Source organism: Staurois parvus, unplaced genomic scaffold (genome assembly GCF_062004578.1).
Source record: "Staurois parvus isolate SC_StPar_1 unplaced genomic scaffold, SC_StPar_1.0 ptg000147l, whole genome shotgun sequence".
Lineage (NCBI taxonomy): Eukaryota > Metazoa > Chordata > Amphibia > Anura > Ranidae > Staurois > Staurois parvus.
Window position 1 is genome coordinate 27,884,991 of NW_028317943.1, and position 27,516 is coordinate 27,912,506.

At 43.8% G+C, this 27,516-nt stretch overlaps 2 protein-coding genes across 5 annotated transcripts in view; one reads left to right on the forward strand and one right to left on the reverse strand.

Moving 5' to 3' along the window:
- Positions 1 to 25,872, forward strand: part of LOC149464855 (uncharacterized) — a 38,873-nt gene extending 13,001 nt beyond the window's left edge. Inside the window, exon 5 of the mRNA XM_089674184.1 lies at positions 25,734 to 25,872. Within this exon, the coding sequence (XP_089530310.1) occupies positions 25,734 to 25,747 (14 nt within the window). The 3' untranslated portion in view covers positions 25,748 to 25,872. The remainder of the gene's footprint in view (positions 1 to 25,733) is intronic.
- The window catches only part of LOC149464856 (uncharacterized), a 183,332-nt gene that overhangs the window by 2,517 nt on the left and 153,299 nt on the right, over positions 1 to 27,516 (reverse strand). For 2 of the 4 annotated variants that reach the window (XM_089674185.1, XM_089674186.1), the window contains 2 exons: positions 15,548 to 15,796; positions 11,373 to 11,534 (listed from right to left, as the gene is read on the reverse strand). The exons of 1 other annotated variant lie outside the window; for it this stretch is intronic. In XM_089674185.1, the coding sequence (XP_089530311.1) occupies positions 11,455 to 11,534; positions 15,548 to 15,796 (329 nt within the window). In that variant the 3' untranslated portion in view covers positions 11,373 to 11,454. Of the gene's footprint in view, positions 1 to 11,372; positions 11,535 to 15,547; positions 15,797 to 25,534; positions 26,769 to 27,516 lie in introns of those variants that run through there. One more of the 4 variants, XR_016312299.1, reaches the window with a different exon arrangement.

The following is a 27,516-nucleotide window of genomic DNA, read 5'->3' on the forward strand; positions in this document are numbered from 1 at the left end:
AAACAATCCAAATTTACTGAGATGTCACAGGAACAGGAGTGGGGGGAAAATTTTTAATGGAGGCACATGTTCCTGTGACAAAATACAAAAGGAGATAGGGGTGCCAAAAAACTATATATATAGTGTAGCATGTACATTTTATTGATGACATTAATAAAAGCAATGGTAATGCACTCACATGCATAGGTGAGTAAGGGCAAGTGCTGCAGGTCCTGGGTTATGATGGCTAGAGCTGTGCAGCCATCAGATACTGTAAGCTCCACTGCTAAAGGAGTCCTTACAGCCGATGGAGCCAAAGATACACAAGGACCTCCATTGGTCAGATATCTAAAGCTGCTCTGATCGTTAATGGTTTCAGTATTATGTCAGGGATGCAGGCATCCAGCAAGGGTGATCAGATCAGTAGGCTGTACCTTAAAAAGGGGAAGTTCCGCTGTAATGCTTCGTCCCCTGCTCTCCATTAAGGATTGGCACCTTTGGGGAGCGGGTACCCGAATTTGACAGGTACCCGCTCCCACTTCTGCTGCAATCTCCTAGGCGATCAGAAGCAGAAGTTGTCCTCCCTCCCTCCCTGTAGTCTTTTGGGACACGTGACAGGTCCCAGAAGACTACGGGGCCATTCACAAAGCGCAGCGCTTCTCATGCATGCGCAGTGGGCACCCAGCTGTGAAGCCTCAAGCTGTCACAGCCGGGTGCCCACACTAAAGATGTCGGTGCCAGGGAGAGAAGATGGCTGGTGAAACTAGCGGTAGTGAGGACACCGTTGGGCTGAGGGATAGGTAAGTGGTTGTATTTTAAAAGTCAGCAGCTACAGTTTTTGTAGCTGCTGACTTTTTTTTTTTTCCGCTGGAACTCCGCTTTAAGGAATCAAGAATCGGACTGAACAGGGTTAAAATAAGTTTATTGAGCCAAGCGACACACTTCCAACACCAGTAAATCATAAACAATGCAAATGACAAAATAAACATGTCAGTGCAAAACTCCAAATAACAACCTAACTATATACAAAATTGAGGGAACACACATGGGTCAGACAAGGTCAGCAAATGGACAGGAGGCAAGGGAAGCAAGGAGCAAGGTACTGGGAGCAGAAAGGTACAAGAATCAGAAACAAGGTGCAGGCTCAGGCAGGAACATGACTTGAAGGAAGAATACTGCAGCACTGATCCTCAGTTATGGGCAGGATTATATACCTCCCAGCAGCCCCCATCAGGTGCATCATAATTAGTTGGACAGTCCAGCTGCTGGGAGACACCCGCTGGTGACCACCAGAACTGCTCCCTTTCACTCTGGGAACCACAGTGCCACCAGCAGGTGACCCAGGTGATGACACAAGTCCTGACAAATTCTTTGCAACAGGAACTGAAGAAAATTCTCCCTTATGGGACACAGACAGCAGAGAAAAACCTGACTGGGTCATAACATAACATATACTATACAAAACTAAAAGAAAAAAAACATGCAGGTACAGTGCTGAAAGTTAGATTTTGAAGTAGTGACTTAATTTTTCTTCTCATAAAGAAAGGACTAACCACACAAAAGGAATATGTTAACTGTCAAAGGTGAGTACTCTCCTGCCACTTACTTCCCCAGACTCTTCCCTTTATCCGTTGATAAAGCCTAAGGACGAAACATGTCAGGAAGTGATATCATATCATACGCTGACCCCGGAACTGGAAGTGTCCATTCCTCCATCTTGAGATTTTTCAAAACACATGCCATCATAATGCTATGTATATTGTCTACTTTTACATGCTGCCTTGTGGTAGAATTAACCCTGTTTTGAGAAGGTTACTTTGAGGTCAATAAGGTGAACACATTATTTTTTCAGGTAGGAAAGGAGGAAGAAGCAGCATTTAAGAGTAACTCCAGTTATGTTGAGAAAAAAAATTACTCTCTGGTTGATCTATGTACAAGTTTTAAAGGCTAAGTTCAATAAATAAATAAATTGGCATTTATTATCTTTTTCCTAAGGAGCCTGGGAAACGTTGCATGTTGATCAGTGGATCAGGTGTGCAATGCCAGACTCCTGCAGACAAGCCCTGCAGCTTTCACCCTGTACCTTCATACAGGCTGACTGTTTATAAGCTGCAGGGCTTGTGAATAAACTACGAGGCCTCTCATCAGAGCCCTCACAGTCCATTCAAATCTACAGGCCATCAGCCACAATAGCTTACAGTAGTTGTAATTAGTGCACTCACAGGAAACTGTGAATGAGTGACACAGACACATGGGGGGATGTAAAATAGTGACATCAGGCGTGGGGAGAGGATCCCCACTCTCTGTCACAGGGAGGGAGTGAAAGGCTGTAGTTGCTGGAACATGTTACATGTTCCACCCTAAATACAGCTAGAACATGTAATGTTCCAAAAGATGAACTTAGGCTTTAACTAACTATGCTGCAGTTTCCTACCATTTGTTATTCTGAAGAAATAGCTAGTTGTTCAGGTTTAGAGCAGACATGAGAACATATCCTAATGTTCATATCCCTTCAACTTATGTTTTTAACAAAACCAGATTTATTTACATACTTTTATATACAATGGGTGGACAAAATAATGAAAACATGAAAAGTAGTTTAACTTTGAAGTAACTAAATTACAATTACAAGCAGAGATGCAAAGGTGAGCAATGTAATAGTTAGCTTCCAATTAATAGTGTGTTTCAGCAAGAGATGATATGTGTCAATTAGAACTTTTATATTTGATCCCTCAAAGCAGCATGAGGCACATAATAGAGCTTTAAAGAGGCAAAATCATTAGTGTCCAAATTACAGGTACATCATTAAAACTGCTAATTTGTATAATGTACAGTACTAAGTGAAACATTCAATAATAATGGCATGCCAGGCACAGATATAATTTGTATCAGCAAAAAGAAACAATAGTTGCCATTCCAAGCTTACTGACATGAACAGACAGATCTTTCCCTGATTTGTTGTTAAATAAAGCAAAAGCCAACATCCAAGGCTACTGTGCTACTACATAAAAACTTCTGTGACCTGTCTCAATAGAAATTGTACATGGGGAGTTTCACAAATTTTGAATTAGAAAGTGCTTGTATGCAAGATCAAAGACACAAGGCCTGGTTTAAGGAACACAAAACATGGGCTTCTGAGCAATGAAATTAAGTAGTATGATCTAATGCAGGGTTTCTCAACCAGGGTTCCGTGGAACCCTGGGGTTCCTCCAGAGGTTGCTAGGGGTTCCTTGAGCAATGAGAAATTTCTGACTCTCAGATACATTTCTATTGATACCATTGATCTCTTTAGCTTTCTGTAAGGTGGTAATTTTTCCCAATGACACAAGTGTAAAGAGCATTCTTCCCACTGACCATCACGCTATTGTATCATGAGTTTTAGACATAGTAATTTTTTGCAGGGGTTCCCTGAGACCAGAAAGTTATTTCAGGGGTTCCGCTATGATGAAAAGGTTGAGAAAGGCTGATCCAATGTATTATATTTTACCCTATTTTATAAATCTGGATGGATTTACATTTGGAAAAAAGGATGCCTTCAGGTCGCAACTTTTTTCCCAGCAACTAAACATGCTGGATGATCCATCTCATAGAAGCCATTAGGTTCAATAATTGATCTTGATTATTGTATACTGGCAAATAAATATGTTGTTTGTCTGTACAACATACCACAAAATGTTTAAACACTATGATGTTGGCTCCTAATTTATAATTAATTCATATTCAAGGACGATGGCTTCAGCCAAACTGTTAAAAACAATTTAGAATTGTAAAATGAACCCCAGGATGAAGAAAAATTATCTTTGGTTTGACTGCATTCTCTGTACCACATTAGGTCTAGGAGTGGTCTAGTTTTAGTCAGAGACCCCACAAGAAAATATACTTCACTACCTGACGTTCCTTGGGTATGGGGCTGCGATTTCTCTTTTTGAAATGGCTGAAAGCAACCCAGCAAAGTGCAAATTTGTGAGGCTAGTGTGTAGTCCAGGGGTCTGCAACCTTTAAGACATAAAGAGCCACTTGGATCCGTTTCCGAGAGGGAAAAAAAGACTGGGAGCCGCAAAACCATTGCAACATTTAAAACAAATCAAACACTGCATATATTGCAAAAAGCGCTCTGGTCATGAAGGGGGTTTAAGGGCCCAGTAAGCAAAGGGTTAATCAGGGCCACAGTGTATCGTCATAATCACAATCATAGCCTTAGGTCAGTGGTGGGCAACCTTTTTTTTCAACTGAGCCAAATCTCGCCAAAACCACGATTGAAATTTATTTTGAGAGCCACATTTTTAAAACTGAAAATACATCCCCCATATAGTAATTCATCCCCCATATTAATTCATCCCCCATATAGTAATTCATCCCCCATATAGTAATTCATCCCCCATAGTAATTCATCCCCCATATAGTAACTCATCCCCCCTATAGTAATTCATCCCCCATATTAATTCATCCCCCATATAGTAATTCATCCCCCATATAGTAATTCATCCCCCATAGTAATTCATCCCCCATATAGTAATTCATCCCCCATAGTAATTCATCCCCCATATAGTAATTCATCCCCCCATATAGTAATTCATCCCCCATAGTAATTCGTCCCCCATATAGTAATTCATCCCCCATAGTAATTCATCCCCCCATATAGTAATTCATCCCCCCTATAGTAATTCATTCCCCATATTGTATCAATTCACTTACCTTTGCTCCGCGCGTTCCTCTCGCCGTGTTCCCGCGCCGTTCCGGTCTTCAGGGCGGACTGTGAGAGGAGAGGAGTTCGTCACGCTGCCCCGCCTACATCCTGACAGTCCGCGGGCCGGATTAAAAGGTCCGCGGGGCCGTAGTTTGCCCATTGCTGGGCTAGCTGCAGAGTCCTGACTTTTGGGGCGGCCGCCCGAGAGGAGGGAGGGGAGCGGGCGCCCGGCACACAGAAGAGCCGCATTAATGTGTGTAAATAGCCGCGGCTTGCCGACCACTGAGCTACGGCAACCCTATTGCCTGTCACCTGGTGGGCAGTGTGCTCCGCAGCCGCAGCAAAGGTGAAAAAGAGCCGCATGCGGCTCTGGAGCCGCGGGTTGCCGACACCCGGTGTAGTCCATAAAGAGGCAGAGCTTGGTGGCATTCACGCAGGGTGTAAGAATCCAAAGGGTGATTTCTATGTCCACCTTCTTCATCTCTTCCAAAACTTGAAGCTTATCTTCTTGACAAATATTCCATTCCATGAAGGTATGAAACTGGTATGAAAGTTGAAGATGGCCATGTCTCTTTATTATGTCCTAAAGTGTATTTAAAGCCAAAACTTTAATTTTTAGTTTTAGCTAGAGTAGGGAAGGATTATAACCCATTTCAAATTATTATTGCTGTCATGCTCAGGAGATTTCCCTTTCCTTCCTGTACTGGGAATGAACAAAGAAAAGTGAGGAGATCTCTCCAAAAAGAGTTGTCTTAGAAAGTTGTCACAGAAACAAGTGTTCCAGTTTTTTGGAATGTTCCCTCACTGCTTGCCTTGATCACGTTTCAAAATGTTTGCATTTGTACTCACCTTCTCTCTCTCTCAGAAGTCACTAGGACAAATGGAATGGTGAATCTCTCCAGTGAGAATGCAGACAGCAATAAAGAACTTGAAGGTCTAATCCTTTCCTACTCTATCCACAATGAAAAAAATCCCTTTAAATGCACTTTATCATATGTCATATTGTCCAACCTCAGTAGTTCACAGCCGGGATAATGGGCATGCATCATGGCTAGAGCCTTGACTTTTTTTCTAAAAAAAATGTTCGGAGAACAATAGAAAGCATGCACACATTTTGTATGTATTATTTATGTAAGATTACTTTAGAATCTGCATCTGCTGTGTTAAATCTCTTTGATATTAGTATTATTTGATGCATGGTAGCAGATAATTAGTTTATAGATTTATAGATAATGAGTTTTGTGAAGGTCTTTTGAACATTCTAAGAATTAAGTTTGCTAAATGAAGCAATGCAGTCAAATATTTGTTTGCCTCTTCTGATTATTGTGAGAAGCGATCCTGTTTAGCCACTTGGGTTGCTTTTCAGACTGATTAATGGTTTCTGTCTTTCTTGACAAAAATAATCTACAGCTCTTAGACCCCCTATAGATACCCAATTATCGCAATGTGGCATTAATTGTATAATTTTATATTTATTTTCCATGTGAGAATTTAGAAACATTATGATAAATGGGATCACTGCATAATGTATTTAACTCTAGACAGTTTATTGTCTCATTGATATACCTCCCCCTATTGCATAAAATTTTACTAAGCAGAGGCTCCCCGAATTGTCAGTTATGGATAACTCAGCTTTTAATAATAACCTCTATTGTACATTTAAAATGCTTTATGTATTACTGTTGTCAAATGTTTTATAACTAATGATATAATAAGGTTCAGATATTGGAGAGGATGGGGCCAAGGTCAATTTCAGCAGGAAGAGTTACAATTTGCACAGGACCTACACTTCCTATATACAGTATCTGGATTCACCAATCATGATGACATATGATTCTGACTGAAGACAACCTCTGCCTATGCAGTTTCATTTTACATTCTCAGTTTAAAGCAGTAGTAAAGTCCCATTTGTTTAGTTATACCTACAGGTAAGCCTATAATAGGGTTTACCCGTAGGTACAGTAAATACAGTATTTTATGGCGTATAAGACTACTTTTTATATGTAAAAATATACCCCAAAAATTGGGGGTCGTCTTATACGCGGGGTATAAAATGTGAACCTTGAGTTTGTTTGGGTCAAGCTGGCTGGATGTGCAGTAATGTACATACAGTATACCGTGCTGAGCCAAGCTGGCTCAAAACAAATGTCCCTATGACAGATTAATCTGTCAGTCCGCTGGATGTGCGGTATATACAGTATACTGTGCTGAGCCAAGCAGTTTCAAAATGTACCAGTACGTCCCTACTGTAATCAGCCCGCTGGATGCGTGTATGTACGGTAGCTGAGGCTACATACAGTATACACTGGGCCAATCACGGCGAGTGATGCATTCTACTACTGAATACAAAGCCTGCTCGGATTGGCTGAGTCAGAGAGGTGGGCTGACGATGTCACAACCTCAGCCAATCCGAGAAGGCTTTGTATTCATAGATTTCATTCATGAACTTATGATGTCAGAGGATGAACATGAGGATTTTGAAGGATTTTAAGTACCAGTAAGTCATAACCATTTCAATTAAAAAATCTGATGTTTTTAAATGGTGTTGCCTCGGAAGGGGGGGTAGTCTTATACGGCGAGTATAGCCCAAAACCTATGTTTTAACTGGAAAATTAGGGGGTCGTCTTATACACCCAGTCACCTTACACGCCGGAAAATACGGTATTTACTAAATGGGCTCCGTGGCCATGACTCCCACACGCATGCGCGGGAGTGACATCATCGTGACTCAGCCACAAACTCATTAGGAAAACCAGCCGATGATGGAAACCCTGTTGGCGGTGACAGCGCACAGCTGAAGAGCTTTGTTTTATGGCAAGTCTTTCCTAGTGTGCTAGTATGTGGTGCATACTTGCACCTTATGCTCTTAACTTGCAGATTGAAGATTTTTTTTTTTTTTTTTTTTTGCAGTTTACTACCACTTAATTACATAGAAAAAAAGCAAACAAGAGTGAATATATACTGAGGACAAAAATAGAATATAAAATCTTCGGAGCATTGTTTCATATACATTTGTGATAGCTTTTGGAGTTGTCATTGCACTTATATACACTATATTACCAAAAGTATTGGGCCGCCTGCCTTTAAGCGCACCTGAACTTTAATGGCATCCCAGTCTTAGTCCGTAGGGTTCAATATTGAGTTGGCCTACCCTTTGTAGCTATAACAGCTTCAACTCCTCTGGGAAGGCTGTCCACAAGGTTTAGGAGTGTGTCTATGGGAATGTTTGACCATTCTTCCAGAAGCGCATTTGTGAAGTCAGGCACTGATGTCGGACAAGAAGGCCTGGCTCACAGTCTCTGCTCTAATTCATCCCAACGGTGTTCTATTGGGTTGTCTTTATGGACTTTGCTTTGTGCACTGGTTTGCAGTCATGTTGGAACCAGGGGCGGACTGACAACTCATGGGGCCCCCGGGAAATAGGGGATCATGGGGCACCTGTGTCCTTGCCCAAACTAAAAAAAGCTTATGAAAAAGGTACCAAGGGCATCTCATGAGGCCCCCTACTGACCCCAGGCCCTCGGGCAGTGCCCGAGTTTCCACATGGTCAGTCCGCTCCTGGTTGGAACAGGAAGGGGCCATCCCCAAACTGTTCCCACAAAGTTGGGAGTATGAAATTGTCCAAATTGTCTTGGTATGCTGACATCTTAAGAAATCCCTTCACTGGAACTAAGGGGCCAAGCCCATCCCCTGAAAAACAACTCCACATCATAATCCCCCCTCCATCAACTTTTACACTTGGCACAATGCAGTCAGGCAAGTCTCATTCTCCTGGCAACTGCCAAACCCAGACACGTCCATTGGATTTCCAGACAGAGAAGCGTGATTGGTCACTCCAGAGAACACGTCTCCACTGCTCTAGAGTTCAGTGGCGGCTTGCTTTACACCACTGAATCTGACGCTTTGCATTGCACTTGGTGATGTAAGGCTTGGATGCAGCTGCTCGGCCATGGAAAACCATTCCATGTAGCTCTCTATGCACTGTTGTTGTGCTAACCTGAAGGCCACATTAAGTTTTGAGGTCTTTAGCTATTGACTCTGCAGACAGTTGGTGACTTCTGTGCACTATGCGCTTCAGCATGCACTGAGCCCGCTCTATCGTTTTACGTGGCCTACCACTTTGTAGCTGAGTTGCTGTTGTTCCCAGTTGCTTACACTTTGTTATAATACCACTAACAGTTGACAGTTGAATATTTAGTAGAAAGGAAATTTCACAGATTGACTTATTGCACAGGTGGCAACCTAACATGGTACCATGCATGAATTCACTGAGCTCCTGAGAGCGACCCATTCTTTCACAAATGTTTGTAGAAGCAGTCTGCATGCCTCGGTGCTTGATTTTATACACCTGTGGCCATGGAGGTGATTGGAACACTTGAATCCAATGATTTGGAGGGGAGTCCCAATACTTTTGGCAAACTAGTGTATGTGTAAATGTAAAAATATTCTAACATAGATTCATACACAGCATGAACAGTTATCGCTGCTTAAAGAAAAGGGAGGGAGAGAAGAAGGGGTGGGGCATCACAGTTAGTTGTATTAAAGAAAATATTTGATTACTTTTTTGTATTAAAAAATATGGTGACAGTTTATACAAATATAAAAGTAATATTTTGACATAGGAAAAGCATAAATTGGAAAAATAATTAACACCTATCAAAATAATGTAAGTATTTTAAAAGTTGCTGAAACATGGCGTCATCTTTTTTTCCCCTGGTTTTGTTAAGGTGTTTTTAATATTTTTTTAATAATAGTAATATTTCACATGCAGTACATAAAAATACATAATTATCTGTATTCTAGCAGCAGAAAATAAGTCTTATATAGTGCATACAGTATTGACATTAGGGTAGAACATAGCAAATAGGAGTATGCACACAGTGCCCTCTGGTGTATATTACAAATGATAAGGAAATTACTAGTATTAAAATATATATAAAACAACCCATTCACTTTGAAATAGAGATGAAAGGCAAAACGAGTGTGTGTATATGTATGTGTGTATATATATTTATATATATATATATATATGTATTTACAGGGCTTAGCAAACATGAGTACACCCCTTTTGAAAAGTAAGATTTTAATCAATATCTCACAAGAACAATTTCCAAAGATTTGACAAAACTGAGTTATATAGAACATTTGTTTAGCTCATTACATGAAAGTAAGGTTAATAATATAACTTGGATTACAAAATCTTCATTTTTACTCAAATTAGTTGATGCAAAAATGAATACACCCCACAACAAAAACGACTACATCTAGTATTCATGATACCATCACTGAAATGCAGCTCCCCGACACCATCAGCATTCATACAGCCCCACAGCAGGACACTGCCACCACCATGTTTCACTGTAGGCACCATGCAGTACCAGCAGTACTCTCATCTTCCCAGTGAATGGCTACATGGGGGGGGGGGGGGGAATGGCAGTCAGACGATGTCTGATCATTGGAAGACAGGCAGGCTGTTCTCAGAGGACATCCAGAAAACTGATCACACTGGGCTGAATGTGCTCTCATGAGAAAAGAAACACACAAGCGCCCAAGTCAGTGAGCATCCCAGAACCACAGTAACAGTCACTCGCTGAGGTGCAGCCCTCTAATGATCGGGAAATCTTGATTATACTGGAAGAAAGCAAAGAAGGGGCGCACTCTCCTCGTGCATTACCATGATAAAAAGGAATTTATTTAAAAATGAGAAAAGTGTATACTCACAAGCCAAGATTCATACAATAAGCTAGGAACCAATGTGACAGTCTGAGCAACCGGTATTCTGGCAACAGGGTATGCTAACACGTTTCGGGAGACGTACTCCCTTCTTCAGAGCTGATACAACTATAAATAATGAAAACTTATATAGAGGAGTGGGATGAAATGAGAAGCTAGTTAAGCAGATCATGTGAGAGGCCAAAAAAGCTCCTCCCCTTGCGGGTGACCGCTCTTTCGATAGGTCCACCAATCGGGAGGGGAGGAAAAGGGGAAATAATGCGACAAAGACGTCAGAAGGCAAATATGTGATGACTGCCCTAAAGAAAAAATAAATAACTAAAAATAAAAAATAGAATATTCATACATATTTGTGTCTATAATGTTAGTATTATTGGTACTGGTATAAGAAAAAAATAGAAGAATTATAAAAAAGCATAGAAATGTCTGTATTAACTTACAATAGCACCGATGGGGAGATAATCATGAATGGGAAGCAGTGTAAATGGCATCCTCCATGTGTGTGAAGACGCCGGCATATGCAGCTGTATGGCAGCCGTCGTTATGAATGAAGATGTGTATGTGCATGCTCACTGAGCGCTGGTACTCGCCGCCTGTCGGAAATGATGTGGGGATGAGCGGAAGTAGCCGAAGGGAATGTAGTAACACTGGCAACCCAGGAAACGATCACTGTGAGAGGAACCTGCTGGGATGCTGAGCCAGATAGACCCAGCACCGGACAGCAAAGTCATGAAGTGTAAAAATGGGACAAAAAAGGGACATTTTTAATTTTTACATTTTTTTCTTTATGGCAGTCTTGGTCTTCTGAAATCTTTGTTGCATCATTTCCCCTTTTCCTCCCCTCCCTCCCCTTGATTTAGATGAGGACTAAATGTCCAGTGATTATCTGCTCCTGTCCCAATTAATCTTGCTGGCTAGTTCAGGAATGTGCGCACATAAAGAAACTCACACTGACACGTTTAGTCTGTGAAAACTTCTTCTCTAATTTATTGAAATTAAAAAGTGAGTTTATATATGCAAAATGATGCGAACATCACGTGAGAACAGCATAAGCATTATATTAGTCTTTGATTGGTCACTCTACATGAAAGCAATCTTCTCCAGAGTATAGGCGTGATCTTGGCCGATGTCTTATCTATAGAAAGAAAAATATTCCTTTGTCTTCAAGTTGGCTCGAAGGGAGGGGTTGTTGAGCAGAAATTCCTTGAGCAAGGAGGACTACAAAGACCAGCAGACAACAAATATACACACAACACATATATATATTCATACAAAGCATTTAGAAATATAAAAATATAAAAGTAGATATACAGTATATAGAAAAAATTTATATATTCAACAAGAAACCAAATAGGCATTTTACCATATCCATCACAGTCCCCTCTTAAAATGACTATTTTACTCTGTCCCTATAAGACCTAGCTCATCTGTCCTTATGTACCTTGGAACTATTTTATGCTGTACGTTAGACAGGTGATGACTATTTCATCACCCCCCTTGCCACAGACTTTGTACATAAGGAAGTCAGATGCCTCACTACCTGCCCCCTGGACCCTATCCCCTCTCAACTCCTCCGGTCACCCCCCTCTTCCCTCATCCGCTCCCTCACCCACATCTTCAATCTCTCCCTCTCTACTGGCGTATTCCCCTCCCCCCTAAAGCACGCGCATATCACCCCCATCCTCAAAAAGCCCTCCCTGGATCCCGCGGACCCCAACAACCTCAGACCCATCTCCCTGCTGCCACTCACCTCCAAGCTCCTTGAACGCATAGTCAACGATCGCCTAAGCGCCCACCTTACAGACAATAACCTCCTTGACCCTCTACAGTCCGGCTTCCGTCCCCTACACTCCACTGAAACTGCCCTCCTCAAAATCACTAACGACCTACTCAACGCCAAAGCCAAGGGCGACTACTCTGTCCTCCTTCTCCTGGACCTCTCTGCGGCCTTCGACACAGTTGACCACCCCCTCCTCCTTAATAAACTACTCTCCCTTGGCATCGGAGATACTGCTCTCTCTTGGTTCTCATCCTACCTATCCCGACGCTCCTTCAGTGTCACCTACAATGGTGCCACCTCCCCCTCCCTCCCCCTCTCTGTTGGGGTCCCCCAAGGCTCTGTCCTTGGACCCCTTCTCTTCTCCATCTACACCTCCTCCCTGGGCAAACTCATACAATCTCACGGCTTCAACTATCACCTCTATGCTGACGACACCCAAATCTACCTCTCCACCCCTCACCTCACCCCCACTATCTCCGCCCGCATCACTCACCTCCTAAATGACATCTCAGACTGGATGTCGCTACATTTCCTCAAGCTCAACCTCTCCAAAACCAAGCTCCTCATCTTTCCCCCTGCCAACACCCCCCCCCCCCATCCTATCCATCATCGCCAACAACTCCCCTATCACTCCCGCCCCGCAAGCCAAAGTCCTTGGCGTCATTCTTGACGCGAACCTCTCCCTCCAACCGCATGTCAAATCACTCACAAACACATGCAGGCTCCATCTTCGCAACATTGCCAAGATACGCTCCTTCCTCACCCCAGACACCACCAAACTTCTAGTACACTCCCTCATCATCTCACGCCTTGACTACTGCAACTCCCTCCTCACTGGCCTACCCAAGTGCAGGCTCTCCCCGCTCCAGACCATCCTGAACTCAGCTGCCAGACTCATCCACCTCACCACCCGCTCCACCTCTGCCACCCCCCTCTGCCTCTCCCTCCACTGGCTCCCGATTGCCCAACGCATCAAATTTAAACTCCTAACCCTGACCTACAAAGCCGTTCACAACACTGCCCCTGACTACCTCACCAACCTGATCACCAAGTACCACCCTACCCGTACCCTTCGCTCCTCACAGGACCTCCTTCTATCCTGCTCCCTGGTCTCCTCCTCCCATGCACGACTGCAGGACTTCTCCAGGTCCTCCCCCATCCTCTGGAACTCGCTGCCCCAATCCATCAGACTGTCGCCTTCCCTATTCACATTCAGGCGCTCCCTCAAAACCCATCTCTTCAGGGAAGCCTACCCCACCCTCACCTAACGGCCATCCTCCCTCATTCCTCCCACCACTTCATCCCCCTCAGCCACTTCCTACTGTACCTTTACCCCCTCCCTCCTAGATTGTAAGCTCGTAAGAGTAGGGCCCTCTTACCCCTCATACGTTGTTTGTTGTTGTTGTACTGTGCCATGTATTGTCCCCCCTATTGTACAGCGCTGAGCAAACCCTTTGGCGCTATATAAACTCGTAGTAATAATAATAATAATAATCCCTACAAAATTGTGAGATTACTGTTGGCGGGTAGGGGACCGTAATGGAGTATAAGGTTTTTCTTCATCTATCATATGGAGATCCTCTTGCTCCTGGTTCAGGAAGGTAGGTGTACTGTTGTCTACAGCTTTGCTCATCAATTTCTTCACACATGGTATAACACAGCATACAACCAGAGCCAGGAGAATCAGAATTATTAATACAGTTATCCCTATTTGGGCAAGTATCTTTTGCCACCCACTCATCCAACTGAAGTATTGATCCCACGGGTCTGTGATCCCTGAATTCTTCTTCAACTCAACTAACAGGTCTTCTAATTTATAGCCAGGGTAACCTTACCATTCGGGCCAGTATTGTCAGGAATATGTACAACATATTCTGGTTCTTTCTATCATTTTACAGACACCCCCTTTTTCCGCTAAAATCATGTCCAGAGCCATCCTATTCTGGAATGTCATGCAGGATATAGGGGCTAACTGGTCAACGATTCCTTGGAGGGCATCCCTGGTGTAATTTACAAACCTCTGTTGGTTGTAGTATATGTAATTTATCCAATCTACATTTTTATTAACAGTTATCATGGGAATCAGGGATTCAAAACCTGCTTTTACTTGGTCTCTGGTTTTAAAGTCATTAGGCTGACCCCTTGGGACTCCAATGGCATCTATATACACATGTGGGTCAAAACTACCAGAAGGAGCTTTTCGCTTCCTCCTATGGCCAGGCATTGGTTCATGGGTATTTTCTGCTAGGATGTGGAGAGGCATAATGGCCTTTGCAAGAGCACACTCACCAGTCCAAGTCCCTTCCAATCTGGATCTAATCTTTTGGTCCCCACAGATCCAGTATATGTCGCCGAGAGACTGGGTCTGATTCTGCACCTTAACCCCCGGAATGCTGCTGTAGGTGTAACAATAACCTTCTGTAAAATTACCCAGAAACCTCCCTTTGCCTTTGTAATTAGAGTAACATGTGTAATTCCCTGGATAGATAGTAATACCCTCTCCAGAGTTTGAGCTTTTAGTAACCATCAGATATTCTTTCTTCCATTTCTCACATGTGGAATGGTTGGAGGATGTGTTGGTGAACAGGCTGAGGAAGCATTCCTCATTATCCCGTGGGATTGAGAGAGGGACTGTACCTAAATGTGGCCTAGCACTACCACAGACATAACAATTACTTTTGTTATGCTGGCTGGCACTGAACCTCATCCACTCAAGCCACAGGTTGGTATCAGAAAAACCAGTTTCTGCGGCCATAGTGTACTCAATGGTGGGATTTGCTATTGCCACCATGTCACCTATGGTACGAATGGAGGGTCTGAGGGGATTGACCACTGGTTCTGATGTGCGAAACATGTCCTTTAGGTAAAATTTTGCTAGAGGTATACCATACCGTGGGTACCTGCCTAACCAGTAAAGTCGTGCATCACCAGGGCTTGGATTCTCAATGTTTAGGACGAGTCTTTCTCCGTCATCACTGCACCCCGACTTCCAGATGGACATGTGTTTAATGAGAGGCTTCCCCACCTTATCTTTCCTATCTAAGGCACTCTGTGGTTGATACCCCCAACCTGCTCCAGTACTCCATCCCACTGATCCCCAATGGTCACAGTTCTGTCCCAAAATATCATCCGTTATACACGTATATCTGATCCGGGGAGCGGGGCGTCATGCAAGCCCGCTGTGCCCAACCCCGTCTATGTCTGTTGCAATATATGGGTATCATACTACAAAAATCAAAGGTAAACGCAGCCACTTGTGTGTTGGATGAATTGTACCAAAATGTGGTGGTGCCATTCACCTTAGTGATTGCCACCTGTTGAACGCCTGTTTTGGTGATAGCCACCTGCTGAGCTTTTATCAAACTTACTAGAAAAAGGATATACAACACAATTGTCATGGTGTAGATGATGCCTTTTCCTCAGGCGTTGGGACTTTCTTGCAGTGGGAGGCGTGTATCCAAGTGTTCTTCCCGCCACCTTGACAGAAGTGGCTGTGATCAGCAGAACTTGGAATGGACCATCATATCTTGGCTCAAGAGAATGTTTCCTCACAAATTTCTTTACTAATACCCAATCTCCGGGTAATAGGCTGTGAGTTCCTGTATCTGACTCAGGATCTGGAATGGAACAAAACACTTGGGCGTGGATACGGGTTAATTAACGTGATAATGCAGTCACATAATTAGTTAACACATCAGATTGTAATTGCAACTGTTGTGGAAAATAACAACCAAGTCTGGGGGCTGAGCCAAACAAAATCTCATAAGGGGATAGGGAGTGTTCTCTCTTGGTGTGTATCTGACACTGAATAGGGCAATAGGCAGACTGTCTAGCCAACTCATGCCAGACTCTTGGGCCATTTTTATCATTCTAGCTTCCAGAGTGCCATTCATTCTTTCTACTTTTCCACTACTTTGGGGGTGATAGGGGGTATGGAACGCCAGAGTGACTCCTAATGCCGCCCATATTTCTTTGGTTACTGAAGCTGTGAAAGCGGTGCCCTGGTCACTCTCTATCACGTCTGGAAGCCCATATCTGCATACAACCTCAGTGAGGAGTTTTTTCGCAGTTGTATTAGCAGTCATGTTAGTTACAGCAAAAGCCTCTGGCCAACTGAAAAACATGTCCACCACCACTAGGGCGTACTTGAACCGCCTACTCTTTGGCATCTGGATATGGTCAATTTGTATCATTTGAAAGGGGTATATATTGGCCAAATATTTCTGTGGTGTCTTCTCTGTGCGTCCCGGATTGCATTTTGCACAGATGGCACATGTTCTGCAAAAATTGTTCGTCAATGTAGTGATTCCAGGCACTATATAGTACTTGTTGATGAGAAAGTTCATGAGGTTCTTTGACAGATGGGCTGCTCCGTGTGCCCACTGGACTACAGCTGGAAACATATTCCTGGGTAAACAAAGCCTCTTGTTGCACTCAAACAATCTTTGAGAACAGCTCCTTTCCGTCTCCAGCTTTCTTTTTTTTCTGGACTTTCTGCTTCTTGTAGTTCCTTGAGGTAGCTTCTATCCACAGGTAAGGTCTGTAGGGTGAATATTGGTTCCCACTCTCGGGTCACCTCTCATTCCATTTCTGGTGGTCCCATGCCTGCTCGTTTTGCCGCCAAATCTGCCAGATTTTTGCCTTTGGCTTCTGGGGAATTTAATTTCCCGTGAGCTTTTACCTTCAGAATAGCCACTTGAGTGGGTAGAAAGAGTGCTTCCATCAGTCGTCCAATGGCTGCTCAATGTCTTATGGACGTACCTGCCGCAGTCATAAATCCTCTTGCCTTCCATATGGGTCCAAAATCATGGGCCACCCCAAAGGCGTATCTGGAGTCTGTGTAGATATTGGCCCTTTTTCCTTCCACCATCTGGCATGCTGTTGTGAGTGCTTGAAGTTCTGCTCCTTGTGCAGATATTGCTGGCGATAGGACTCTTGCCTGTAGGATTGTATCTGCAGTAGTGACCGCAAATCCTGTATGATATTTGCCTCCATCATCTGCATATCTGGAACCATCAACAAAGAGGGTGAAATCTGGGTCCTGTAGAGGTGTTTCACTCACTTTGGGGAGGCGGAAGGTTTCCATTTTCATCACTTCAAGACAGTTATGAGGCTCAGTGGCTCCATTATCCTCTCCACTTTCTTCATTACCCCCCTCAGAAATTGGGAGGAGAGTGGCCGGGTTCAGGGTTTGGCAACGTAGGAGAGTGACGTTATCAGGAAGTTGGAGGGAATACTGTAGTCTAAGCTGCCTCGCTGTGGACAAATGTTTAGGTTGGACTTGGTTTAAAATGGCAGTAATGTCATGCGGCGCCAGGAGGACAAGTTCATGTCCCAGAACAATATCAGAGGTCTTATCCAGCAGAGCTTGAGCAGCGAAAACTGCACGCAGACACGAGGGTGCTCCTCTAGCCACTGGGTCTAAACGGCATGAGTAGTAGCCTACAGGTTGTAGGTGGTTGCCATGGGACTGGGCCAATACTCCTGTGGCATGGCCTTGGCGTTCAGACACGAACAGTTTGAAAAGTTTCTCGTAGTGTGGTAGATCTAGGGCTGGGGCTGAAAAAAGTAAGCGTTTTAGAGCCAAAAAGTTGGAGGTGGCCTCTTCGGACAGATGGAAGGGCTCAGACTTGAGAGCATCGTAGAGTGTTTGCATAAACCAAGAAGCATCAGGAATCCATGACCTGCAGTAGGATATGAGGCCAAGAAAGGCATGGAGTTGCTTCTGGCCCAGAGGCAGTGGCAGGTTCTGGATGGCCTTAACTCTCTCTTCTGTAAGATGCCTTGTTCCATGTGAGAGGCAGTGCACCTGTCGTAGAGCACCATTGCAATTTCAGTTTGGAGGCCTTACAGCCTTGGTGTGCCAAGTAGCATAGTAAACTCTCCGAGGCTTCTTCAGCCGTGGGCAAGTCATCAGCACAGAGGAGAAGGTCATCCACATATTGGAGAAGGACCACTGCCGGATGTTCCTTTTGCCACGTGTCCAATATGGTGGTCATGGCTTTGGCGAACTGGCTCAGAGAATTTTGCGCCCCTTGTGGCATAACTGCCCAGGTGTATTGCTGTCCCTCATGGCTAAAAGCAAAGAGGTATCTGCAGGAAGGATGCAAGGGAACGCTGAAGAATGCATTTGCCAGGTCCACCACAGTAAAGTACTTTGCTGTTGGAGGTACCCCTGTGAGTAGAGTATGGGGATTTGGGACGATAGGTGTCTGTATGACCGTGGCTTCATTCACTGCTCGGAGGTCCTGTACCATCCTGTACTTCTCTGGTTCCCCTTTGGGTGTCTTCTTTTTCTCCAGGAACAAAGGTGTGTTGCATGGAGAGGTACTAGGTATGAGTGCACCATTTGCCACAAGGGACTTGACCTGCTTTGAAATGGCCTCATATTGCGCTGGTTTCAGTGGGTACTGTGGTTTCCTGGGTAGGGGAGCTCCAGGCTTCAGCTCCACCATAACTGGGGGTACCTTTTAAATGTCCAATATCTTCGGGTCCTGTGGACCATAGGCAACTTGGGATTTTGCTCAGCACATCCGCTGGGATGGTGGTGGTAGGGGTCTCTTGCAGTGCCATCAGAAGGGGAGTGGAGCACAGTGCAGATGTGTCTTTTTCTTCTAGTGGTGATGAGATGACCAACTTGCCATCAGGAGTTAATGTGATAGAGGCCTGGAACCTAGATAGCACATCAGCTCCCAAGAGATTCAGGGCACACGTCGAAGACATGACGAACCGGGCCAGCAAATTTGGGAATGGACCAACCTGTAAAGGTTGGGTAAGAGGATTAGAGGTTCCATCTACCCCCACACAGGATATGTCAATGTCAGAAAGGTATGAGTGGTCTGGCAGGTCTTCGGATCTGATCACGCTCCTGGCTGCACCTGTGTCAATTAGAAATGTTGTTGGGTGCCGTTCAATAGGTAAGGTCACTTTTGCTAATAGGCCCCCTGAACCCGCTGAAGACACTGCCAAGATAGGGGATGACACAGGCTTGCCCACTTCCTAGTGCAGAAGATCCAGGTGATCCATGCTGGGTCCAGGGGCTTGATGTTGCTGTTGTGACTGCTGCTGGTTATGTGTGTCCTGATTCCACTGTGGCCATCGACGTCTGGGAAGGGCTCTGCAGTTCCTTTTGTAGTGCCCTGGGCGGCCACAATTGAAGCAAATGGGCATATTTTCTTCTGAGGCCGTTGGCCAGGTGTGTGTCCAGGGGTCTGCTACCATAATAGGGGTGGACTTCTTGGTAGCTTGTGATGATTCAAGGCCTTTTGCCACCAACAGCAGAGTGTCTAAGGGCACCACACGATACTCAGGCCTAGCCATGATAAGACCCTTCCGTATTGGTTCCTTCAGCCCCGCAACAAAGGCTGATGATTATGGGCTTTGTTGTATGCGCTGAATCCCAGGTCTGCGAAGACCTGGGACAATCTGTTATAGAATTTTTCTTCTGACTCATCTTGGGTAATTTCTTGAAGGGTGGTGGCTTGATCGGCCAGTCTTTCTTTGGCCCAGTCATGCAGTTGCGTACAAAATTCCAGTCCAGAAGAGAAGGCTTTGTCATCAACAAGCCAGGTGTCGTTAAGGCTTCGTGTCATTATTGGCCAGTATGAGTCTCCTGCCTTTATCTCACACAGGCTGACTAGGTCTCTCCAGGATGCCGAGTATGTCTTTTGGATCTGAGCCATCCTGCGATAAAAGGGCATGGGCTGCTTTTCGGGGTCTGGCAATGTGGTCACCAGGGAAGAAGCCTGGGATGGAGTAAAGATGACATACAGCACCGGTGCATCTGCCAGGGTGTGGAGTCTTCCTACCTGAGGAGTCCTTCCTGTCACCTGTGGCCTAAAAGGGGCATCTGGAGAAGCGTATGTGGATAGCGTAGGAAGTTCCAGACCTGCGGCCTCCTCATCCAAAGAAGATATGTCTGACCAGGTTGACCCTGAGTGCAAATGTTTGCTCCCTTTTGGTCTTTTGGGGACAAAATTGTCTCTCGCGGGACCAGCGGTCATGTCAGGTTCGAGGACTGGCATGGTGGGGACATGCAGCACATCCGGCGGTACGTAGCATGTACCATCAGCTTGTAAGACCGGACACACTGGGTAGAGGCGGCTCACTCGAGGCATAGGCCCTCCGGATGTCAAAATGGCCACCTCCAGGAAGTGTACTGGGCTGGACAGGAAGTGACAATACAGGTGCAGCAAGATGGCTGCCATCAGGATGTGCACTGTGCTGGGCAAGAAGTGACAATGCAGGTGCAGCAAAATGGCTGCCATCAGGAAGTGCACTGGGCCGGGCAGGAAGTGACAATGCAGGTGCAGCAAAATGGCTGCCATCAGGAAGTGCACTGGGCTGGGCAGTAAGGGAAGAGGAGAGGGTGGTAGATGAAGGGTGGAGCTCAAAGTCTGCAGACCAAATATAGGGCGGTGGGTGTTCCTTTGCAATATTAACACATTGGTGGTATACATAAACAGAAAAAGGATCACCCCCTTGTGTCACTATTTTGTTTAACCAGTTTTGCTTTAATAATAGCCTTTAGTCTGTTAGGATATGTATCTACTAATTTTGCACATCTAGACTTTGCAATATTTGCTCAATATTCTTTGCAGAACTATTCAAGTTCAGTTAAATTTGCTGGTGACCCCTTGTAAACAGCAGTCTTCAAGTCATTCCACAGATTTTCAATGGGGTTAAAGTCTGGGCTGCCATGCCCAACCCCCCTCCAGCTGGTATATCAATCCATGGCCTGTTGACCATGCCACACAGAAGGTAGGTGGCAACTGGGGTCTGGACAGGGCTAACTTAGACTGTGGTGGCCACTCACCTCCTGCTATGCAGCCGCGCCTGTGTCTATCCTCTCATTCCAGCCCGGATCCCCCTGTAGCAGTGCACAGATTGAACACAGAAGCCGGAGAAGCAAGGAGGGGGCAGGACGCAAACTGGCACTCAGGGAGGAGTGTTCCAGGACCATACTGTATCCAGTCATTAGCTGCAGATCGACTTCACATGACTCGCTGGTGGAGAGCTAGAAGAGGTAGAGGTACAGAGAGAGCCCCAGTGGCCCCGAGAGTGTGTGTGAAAGAGAGAGAGAGAGATCTCCTACAGAGAGAAATAGAGATCCCAGAGAGAGGGATAGATAGGAGAGCAAGATAGGAGAGAGAGAAATAGAAGGGGAGAGAGAGAAACAGGAGAGAGAGAAATATGAGAGAGAAATGGAGAGAGAGAAATAAGAGAGAGAGAGAAGAAGAGAGAGGAGAGAGAGAGTACAGAAGGAAATGGAGAGAGAGAAATGGGAGAGAGAGATGAGAAAGAGAGAGAAGAAAAGAGAAGGAAAGAGAAGGAGAGAGAAAAATGGAGAGAGAGAGAAATAGAAGGAGAGAGATCTGATAGACAGAGGAATACAATATATAAAGATAAAGTGATCTACTTAGATAGATCTGATATACAGAGTGCTCAAGAGAGGGGGATGCTATACAACCATGCCTGTGTGCCCTCTCCAGGGTCTCCCGCCCACCATTTATGTCATCCTATCAGCAGAGCAAGGGGTGGAAGGAGCTGGAGATATGCACAGAGAGCGGAAGTCTTTTCATATTCAGAAGTGGGTTATCTCCCGCTTGTTAATATGATCCAGATCTGCAGCTCCTCCCACCATCTGCGCTGCTGATAGGATGACATCATTGGCGGGGTGGGAGACCCTGGAGAGGACGCACAGGCTGAATCCTGCCTCTGCCCTGCTGAAGGTAGGACTGTGCAGGGAAGGAAGAGAGTAAAAGGGAGGCACTGTGATTAGAGAGAAAAGTGCAGATGTGACTGCAAGGGGCATTGTGATGGGGGGCTGCGATTGCTAGGGGCACTGTGATATAAAGGGGGCTGCATTGTAATCATTACAATGCCCCTTTAAATTGCACACACATACAGTGTGAAGGATATACTCTGTGAATATCCTTTCACCAACCGCCCCTGCGAACGCCAGCTCCCAAAGCTCCCATCCCCTCTTCCTCCCTGGCCCAGACAAACACCCCCCGATAGGATATTACCACCTCCATGCTTTACTGTAGGTGCTATTTTGGATGGTAAGTTATATTGGATTCTTGTCAGACATATTGTTTATCAATGAGGCCAAATATTTAAATTTTAGTCTGATCTGACTATAACACCTTTTCCATGTGGCCTCAGAATCTTCAAGGTGCATTTTGGCAAAGCTCAGTTGTGACTGCATGTGGCCTTACTTGAGGAGTGGCTTCTTTTTCTTGCAACCCTTCCATATAAGCCACATTTGTGGAGAATTTGTGATATTATTGTCACATGCACACAATGACCACTCTTTGTCATAAATTCCTGAAACTTCTTCAGGGTTGCTGTAGACCTCTTGGTATCCTCTCTGATCAGTTTCCTCCTGGCTCTTTTATCCAGTTTGGAGCTGCATCCTGTTGTACCACAGGAGGGTCTATGTTGTACCAAATACCTTCCACTTCTTAATAATACTCTTCACTGTGCTTCTAGGCATTGATAAAGACCTTGAAATTTCTTTGGATTCATTTCCTGACTTGTACCTGTCCACAACTTTATCATGGAGATCTTATGACAATGACTTGCCACCCATAATTGATTACTTCAGTTGCACTACCAGGGACTGAAATGCTCCAGGAAAGCTCTTTTCATGCTGAGTTAATCAAAAGGACTACAGGTGATTACAGTTGAAAGTCAAATGGCATTGTGTGCCATTGAGAAAGTGATTAGCTACACTTGAATTTTCTTAAAAAAAAAATTTCTGACATGTTGATGTTATTTTTTTTCACATGGATGCTATAAGATGCACTGAGTAAATACAGCCGGATAAAACAAAAAAAGTGTCTGTCTTCATTTCAGGCTGCAAAATGTGATTACTTTAAAGGGGGGTGATTCTTTTCTATACCAATTGTGTATGTATGTGTGTTTGTGTGTGTGTGTATGTATGTATGTATGTGTATATATATATATACAGTCATGGCCGAAATTGTTGGCACCCTTGATATTTTTCCTGAAAATCAAGTATTTCACACAAAAAAGGTATTGCATTAACACATGTTTTGCTATACACATGTTTATTCCCTTTGTATGTATTGGAACAAATATAAAACAGAGGCAGAAAAGCAAATATGACATAATGTCACACAAAACCCCAAAAATGGGCTGGACAAAAGTATTGGCACCCTTAACTTAATATTTGGTTGCACACCCTTTGGAAAACATAACTGAAATCAGTCGCTTCCTATAACCATCAATAAGCTTCTGACACCTCTCACCCGGAATTTTGGACCACTCTTCCTTTGCAAACAGCTCCAGGTCTCTCTTATTGGAAGGACACCTTTTCCCAACAGCAATTTTAAGATCTCTCCACAGGTGTTCAATGGGATTTAGATCTGGGCTCATTGCTGGCCACTTCAGAACTCTCCAGCGCTTCTTTGCCATCCATTTCTGAGTGCTTTTTGACGTATGTTTGGGGTCATTGTCCTGCTGGAAGACCCAGGATCTTGGACGCAAACCCAGCTTTCTGACACTGGGCCCTACAGTGCGACCCAAAATCCTTTGGTAATCCTCAGATTTCATGATGCCTTGCACACAGTCAAGGCACCCAGTGCCAGAGGCAGCAAAACAACCCCAAAACATCATTGAACCTCCACCATATTTTACCGTAGGTACTGTGTTTTGTTCTTTGTAGGCCTCATTCCGTTTTCGGTAAACAGTAGAATGATGTGCTTTACCGAAAAGCTCTATCTTGGTCTCATCTGTCCACAAGACGTTTTCCCAGAAGGCTTTTGGCTTACTCAAGTACATTTTGGCAAACTGTAGTCTTGCTTTTTTATGTCTCTGTGTCAGCAGTGGGGTCCTCCTGGGTCTCCTGCCATAGCGTTTCATTTCATTTAAATGTCGACGGATAGTTCGCGCTGACACTGATGCTCCCTGAGCCTGCAGGACAGCTTGAATGTCTTTGGAACATGTTTGGGGCTGCTTATCCACCATCCGGACTATTCTGCGTTGCAATCTTTCATCAATTTTCCTCATCCGTCCACGACCAGGGAGATTAGCTACAGTGCCATGGGTTGCAAACTTCTTGATAATGTTGCGCACTGTGGACAAAGGCAAATCTAGTTCTCTGGAGATGGACTTGTAACCTTGAGATTGTTGATATTTTGCCACAATTTTGGTTCTCAGGTCCTCAGACAGTTCTCGTCTCCTCTTTCTGTTGTCCATGCTTAGTGTGGCACAGACAGACACACAATGCAAAGGTTAAGTGAACGTCTCTCCTTTTTATCTGCTTTCAGGTGTGATTTCTATATTGCCCACACCTGTTACTTGCCCCAGGTGAGTTTACAGGAGCATCACATGCTTGTAACATTCTTATTTATCCGCAGTTGTGAAAGGGTGCCAATACTTTTGTCCAGCCCATTTTTGGAGGTTTGTGTGACATTATGTCGAATTTGCTTTCTTTCCTCCCTTTTTTTGTTTTGTCCCAATACACACAAAGGGAATAAACATGTGTATAGCAAAACATGTGTTAATGCAATACGTTTCGTGAGAAATACATGATTTCCTGGAGAAATATCAAGGGTGCCAACAATTTCGGCCATGACTGTATATATATATATATATATATATATATATATATATATATAAATAACAGTTGCTGTTCCCAGTTGCTTCCACTTTGTTATAATACCACTAACAGTTGACAAAGGAATATTTAGGAATATTTAGTAGCAAAGAAATTTCACACATGGACTTATTGAACAGGTGGCAACTTATCACAGTACCATACTTGAATTCACTGAGCTCCTGAGAGCGACCCATTCTTTCACAAATGTTTGTAGAAGCAGTCTGCATGCCTAGGTGCTTGATTTTATACACCTGTGGCCATAGAGGTGATTGGAACACCTGAATCCAGTGATTTGGAAGGGTGCCCCTATACTTTTGGCAATATACTGTACTTTAAGCTCCTTTCACATCTGGATGTTTTAGGTGTGCCTTGGGTGTAGTGTGTTAGAAAGAAATCTTTATTGCTGCATCTTTGATGCATTTTCCAGTTCAATGGTAACACATACAATATGAAATGTGCATAAAAAAGAACCACACCTAAAACATGCAGATGTGAAGGGAGCCTTAAACTTGGGCCACTGACTTTTTTTTTGACATACAGGAATCAGAATTGATATGATGTTGGAGTGTCAGGACTGATAATATGTTAGAGAAAATATCAATTTATAATGAACCTCAGTGGTATGAGATAGTTTAAAGAGATTAAAAACACTAGAATTGAATATTATCAGTAATGGGCAGAGTGAATTTTTTAAAGGAGGTCAATATGTTCAAACTAAATTACCTGCTTTACTTAGATTAAATGGAGGTTTATTGAGGTTGGAGCACAGCAAACAGAAGATACACAAGCATACCAATTTATCTAATTTTGTAACAGTATAAAAAAAGTAAACAATCTTTTAGGCTTTGCTACATAGACAGGAGGAAAGGATTATCATAAATATCAATTAAATGTAATAACCCCGTTTTGTATATTTTACCTAACAGGAAAGAAGATTTAAGAAAGAAAGGAAAGAAAGAAGATATGAAAGTGAAGAAAGAGACTGAATAAAAGTATTCAGCTGGTTTTCCTCAGTTTCAAAATGAAATCAAAGAAAATACATATAAGTAAAGCATATTTCCCAAACTGTCTTTGGTAGATTGCTGTTATTTTACCTCAGAGAGTATTTTGGATAGCCAGAGGAGTAAAATGTAACACAGACGTCCTATGTGCCGGTGATAAATGAATGCAATTTAGATAACTTTCAAATGCTGCTCAAATAAATCAAGTGTTAATAAACAATTTAGAGTTTGATAGAGTTAACTGCCTTCAAAGACTGCCCAGTGGTAATAGGATTGATATTTTCTTAAGAAGAATAACCAGATGAGTTGCAGTTATAGCAGGTGCCTTAGTAAGTATTTCTAGGCAAGGCTGTAGAGTAAGGTATCATAGATAGCAGTTTGCAGGCAAATTGGGATAACAACTGCTTAAATTTGGTATTTCTCATTCACATAGCATAGCTTAAAAAATGTATTTAAAAAGTGCTGCTTTCATTTTACTTGCTCATTTCTTAAAACTCCAAAACCAAACTTTTTTTCTGCTATGCAGTGTTAAGAAGGGGTCTGGGCGTTATGTTTACCATATTTTACTCAGTCTGTACTGTGCTGGCAGATTGTAGTATCAATTGAATACTAAACCCAACCATGTGAATTGTGTTAGAGGAGCTGGTATATAGGGCAGAGACTCAGATATACGCTGTCTTGCTTGAATAAATTTTGAAGAAAATTATGTTGATGGTGTGTGGCCACTGGCACCCGGTGTGCTCACAGTGGGAGACAGAGCTCTGGAGCTTGGGAGCAGTGAGATTCTTGAGGACTCCTAATAGATTTGAACGTTGTCTATCCTAACAAAGTTTTAAAGATCGACAAGCTTGACTTCTGCATTGTATCTTAATCAGGTGGAACTCAGTGTGTCCGTAGTGTTTTTCTGACATTTTTCTGAGTAGCTTGCAGTCTGCCCAGATGCCTACTCTAAAGAAACATCTAAAAAGTAAGAAAATTAAAAAATATATTTATAGGTATGCTGTGTCAATAGGAATATAACATAATATAACAAACATATAGTTGGGTTTTCTCCAATTTGACTGCAAAAGTGGAAATACACTTTACATTTTTCTGGACCAAGCCACCAATCATTTTCTTACAGACTTTGGGTATTTTATCCAGAAATGCTAGACACTAAGGTCCCTTCCACTTGAGTGAACTGATGGGGTCCACCTGTCCGTTTTTCAGGCGGACCCGATTGGTCCATCCATAGACTTTTATGGACCGGCGGGTGTCAACGGACAATAGTCTCCGATAGCCTCCAATCCAATCGTGTACGCCAAAAACAGATGGATTGGGATTCCCCATTTGTCTATCGGATTGGATGACAATCAGGTGGAAATGGACTGGTGGTCTGTTTCCATCCAACCGTCTTATTGAAATCAGCGGGCATTGTCTGTGTCTTCTCTGCTGCAGCAGAGCGGACAGAGACCAGTCATCCGCCTGGTCAGCAAGGATGAGCATAGAAATTCCTCACTGAATGATCCTCCCCATCTGAAAGGGGCCTAAGGGGCTTGAGCATACCTATACCTCCAATGCTAGGACCTTTGGGAATGTTTTCTACAGGAGAAGTGAGCATAAGTACTAACTTTAATAAGACTTATAAATGTGTAACAGGAAACAGGTTGTTTATGTGAACCTACAAATAACAGTAGCCAAGCCGCCACTGCAAAGAATCTTCCAACTA